This window comes from Geospiza fortis, unplaced genomic scaffold (assembly GCF_000277835.1).
Source record: "Geospiza fortis unplaced genomic scaffold, GeoFor_1.0 scaffold279, whole genome shotgun sequence".
NCBI lineage: Eukaryota > Metazoa > Chordata > Aves > Passeriformes > Thraupidae > Geospiza > Geospiza fortis.
Genome location: NW_005054352.1, coordinates 924,288 through 928,568, shown reverse-complemented (window position 1 = coordinate 928,568; position 4,281 = coordinate 924,288). Strand labels below are relative to the sequence as shown.

At 38.2% G+C, this 4,281-nt stretch overlaps 1 protein-coding gene across 1 annotated transcript in view; it reads left to right on the top strand.

Moving 5' to 3' along the window:
• The first annotated feature begins 1,566 nt into the window (after window positions 1-1,566).
• LYSMD3 (LysM domain containing 3) overlaps window positions 1,567-4,281 on the top strand; it is a 9,197-nt gene continuing 6,482 nt past the window's right edge. The window contains exons 1-2 of the mRNA XM_031058941.1: window positions 1,567-1,584; window positions 4,047-4,273. Of these exons, the coding sequence (XP_030914801.1) occupies window positions 1,567-1,584; window positions 4,047-4,273 (245 nt within the window). The remainder of the gene's footprint in view (window positions 1,585-4,046; window positions 4,274-4,281) is intronic.

Here is a 4,281-nt window from a genome sequence, read left to right as displayed (position 1 = left end):
AAAACAACGCTGTAACTCAGGGAGGATCTAAATAAATCAAATTCCCCAAAACTGAGACCTAGAGAAAGCAGAAAACAGAAGTCAACAAAATCTAAATGCTTAATTAATTGAAAACAAATGAGATGAAGACTTGAAGACAGTGCAAATATTTCCTAAGAAGAAAAAGAAGATAAATACGGAAAGGTTTCCTTACTTTACACAAGAAAAACATATGAAATAGTAATAGCTATTGACTGGATTTATTACAGTAGTACAGTAAAAATTGGGAAAAAATTGAGATAATCTTTAAAGCAAACAAACAAAAGCCAAAAACCAACCAACCAAAAAACCCCAAGGAAAAACCCCAAACAACCAAAAAAAAACCAAACCCAAACCCACTCCAAAAATAATTACATCTATTACATTACCAAAACAGTTATTCATGAACAGATAGGAATTCCAAATCTAATAACAAAATCCATCTGTGAATAATTTGAAAGACATTTTCAAGAAACTATACTGCATTTTCCCATACTTTTTACCATAACTGAATGGGCTCCCTGATAGATTTTCTTATTCAGAGGGTACTTAAGCAGTAAATCAGTAGCAAATATGGATTATTTACAGTTTTTGAAAATAAAATATCTAACAACCAATGCACCCTACTGGCTGCATTGTGAAAGGCACACAGCATATTTCTATTATCAATACACATTAAATTAATACAATTACTGATTCCTGTCAAGTAACCAAAGGGGAACAGCAAATATGTACAATATCACACTGGGAAAATACAGTCTCAATCCAATTATATTTTTTCATTTACTGTCATTTAAACCATAACAATAATAAATTAAACAATTACATTCTGTGGTCATTTTAAGCCATTTTTCTTTTGTTGGACCCTTGTTAAATAAAAAGGATTTATGGTAGTTTTGAGGATCAATGGTTGGACTTAGTGATATCAAGGGTTTATGATTATAGCTAAATGTATACATGCAAATATTTCTATCTACCAGAGAACAGACTATTCAGTGTCTGTAGATTTAGCATTATTTGCTTCTTGCACACTTTCATAAAGATCTTAAGAAATTCCTCTTACTGCATCTTACAGTCATGTCTTAATAACTTCCTTTGGTGTTTACTGGAGTTGCAGTGCTACCTTGACATTACTATTTCCTACAACTGTACTACCATTATACTCCCAATTACCTAGCAGGGAAGCAGAGATGGACAAAGGCTGTACATGTATTTCTGTGTGAATCTCTTAATGAGTAAAAATTTATCTTGTCATTCAAGGAATTAAAACATACATTTAGACACTCTGACACTAGTTATCGAAATGTAAATCTAGACTTGTGGCACCAAATCATAGAATGACTTATAAAAACAGTGGTGGCACATGACATGGGATAGCTTCCAGATGGAAAGAAACGTTTGGCATTTTAATAAAAAAATACTAACAAGTTATATCAGCCCCTCCACATCCTCCTTACAACTCCTTTCTAAAAATTTCTTAAGATCTTCCCAATCTTTCTGTGTGTATACTTAACTTCCAAGCTCTGATCAGGCCCCACAAGAAATAACATGACCAAGAGGAATGTGGTACAGATCCATGCAGATGCTGTTGGAATGCCATGGAGTGATTAACACTGACCCTCTTGCTAATTGAGAATGCACTATTAGGATATGCAAAGTAGCTTACATGGGAATAGAGAAAGGCTGTATTCTTATTAGCATTCATGGGAGCTATGCAGCCCCAGTCTTGTTCATCAAGTTTGGAATATACTCTTTTGTTATTGATGGGAAAATGTCACCAGTTACAAATGGTTACACACAGGGGTGTAGCAGGGTCAAAGCAAACTCCAATACTTTCTTTCCTGTTCTAAGGCAGAGTGCTGCTTCAGCAGTTCTTTTTTGACCTGGTGGTATACCTCTGTAGATAAAAGAAATGGTGAAATTCCCTGTTCCTGATCTTTGCTGTAGCCTCACCACCCAAAGATTAAAAAAAACCCTCCAAAAGGATATTACATTAGTGGTGCATGATGGGTCAATGATTAGACACCACTGCAAGCATCCTTGCATACGAAGTCTGACTTCAAACTCCTCTACAGATCCACCCACAGCTCTGATGAGTCTCATAAAACAGTCTTTCAAAAGCATGAATAGGATCTGAGTCATCAGTTTCCCAGCTACAGATAACCGCAGTTACTTCACTTCTATTACTAAAGCTCCCTTTAGAAAACAGAACAGAACTGCTTGATGCTGCAAATATTCCTTACCAGTTATGGTACTTCTTAATAGATGAAATCCTAAATCTCTAAGTTAAAATTAATTTTCTTCAAGACCCCCACAAGAAAATTTTGGGCTTATGGGAAATTAATTCAATTTTGTTATCTTCAACACTGCTCTTTCCAGAAATACAGCGGTGGAAGGCTCATTCTACCTGCATTTAGCATCCCCAAAAAGACATAAAATCATTCTGGGACTCCTACAAATATGTTCACACATATATCATGTAATCTGACAATCCAAGCTTTGTTGGATAGCAGCTTCTATCTAAGCCTTCAGCGTAGCTGTGTTAATCAGCACAAGCTGTGCTTCTGACCCATGATAAAAATAGAAAGCTTATTTCTGAGCAGGCTTTGATTGGTAAGATGCTATGAAAGAAGAAATTGCGCCAGTCTAGGAGAAATCACACCGTTCACAGTTAATTACACCTGAAACACTCAGCAAGGAAAATGTTTTGTGGGCCCAAGTGTCAAGAAAATGCCCTTAACTAGGCTACTAAATGGTTTAGAATGTGTCTGGACTTATAAGAAACTTCGGTATGAGGAAATTCTAACTACACTAGGTATCCACTGGGGTGTTTTCACAAGTGCAGAATAAGAAAGCCAGAAAATTAGCGTCAACAAACTTGTATGAACTTCCTGTAGGAACAATATCACATTTAGATGGTAGTAATATTCCATGCTTCTTCACAAACAGCAGTGATCAGACCTGCATGAAATGGCCAGCTTGTTATTTTATGCTTCTGTAACTGAGAATATTTCTACTCTTTCAGGCAAACCTCTATGTTCTTGAGAGAAATGTACTGCTCGTGTTGATGCTATTTGACTAGGGAGTACCTAGAGAGTCTTGGGAATACCTTTATTTTAACTGATCCATCCCTTATATACAACAGAATACTATTTCAAGGTAGATACAATATGTAATATATATAAACACAAAAAATGGGTTGGCATACAAGAACACAATGTACCTTCACAGCTTGTTTTACACTATCTGGAAATGTGGCTTCAACTAAGCTTCTGTGGGTGTGAATGGGACACTTCATAGACCTACACAATTGTAAGCTCTTATTTTTATGTCTTCAGACTCAAGTAATCTGGTTTTCAAAAGTAAAGACATAAAAAAATCCCTGTCTTTTTCAGTATCAAACATGTTTCTAACCACTTTTGTTGTTTAGCAAGGCTCAAAAACAAAAGAAAAAAAAAACCAAACCCTAATTTAAAAGTACCTTAAGATCAAATGTAATCTATTTTCAAGAACCAGACCTGCAAACTCATCCATCTTCAACAATTTTTTACAACATATTTAGCCTTAGAGCCATCAGTTTTTTTAATACTTTACTCCTGCTGTAATCCAAAACTTCCAGCTAAGGCTGTGTCAGCAAACACACACTAAGTTAAATCTATCTAGGACATCCATCTATTGCCTCAGCACCCCAAAAGCTGCTGACAGACCCCCTACAGCAAAAATTATTACGCTAGGAAAGGAAGGTTGAAATATCGACAGGGTTTAATTTGTGGTACCTCTCTTGTGAGAAAGACCTATCATCGTGAGCTAGATTTCTGTACCTCTGCAGTACTAGTGCTGAGTGAACAGGTGTGAAGGGATAATAAAGAAACTGCCTGGCAGTTTCTGAAGGTGCAGCAAGGCTGTAAGAGCCAGGCGAGACTAAGAGATACAGAACGTGGAAAGGAACTGCGAACGCTAGGGAAAAACGCTCTCAGAAGAACCCTTTTAATGATTCCAATACATGGCAACTTCGTACATCTGAGTAGACTACATTTCTCCAGAAAGAGGATCAGCAAGAGCACGCCGGGGGCTCCCGGAAGACGAGGGTGAAGCGCTTCCTCGCCGGCAGCGCCGGCCCCACGCTCCGGCCTCCAACGCCGAGCGACTCAGCCAGAGCGCTCTCTGGAACGCAGCGGAGCGGCGCGGGCGGTGCGGTGCGGAGCAGGAGCGGACCGGAGCGAGACACAGACAGCGCCAGTGCCAGCACCACGCGGCGCCAGA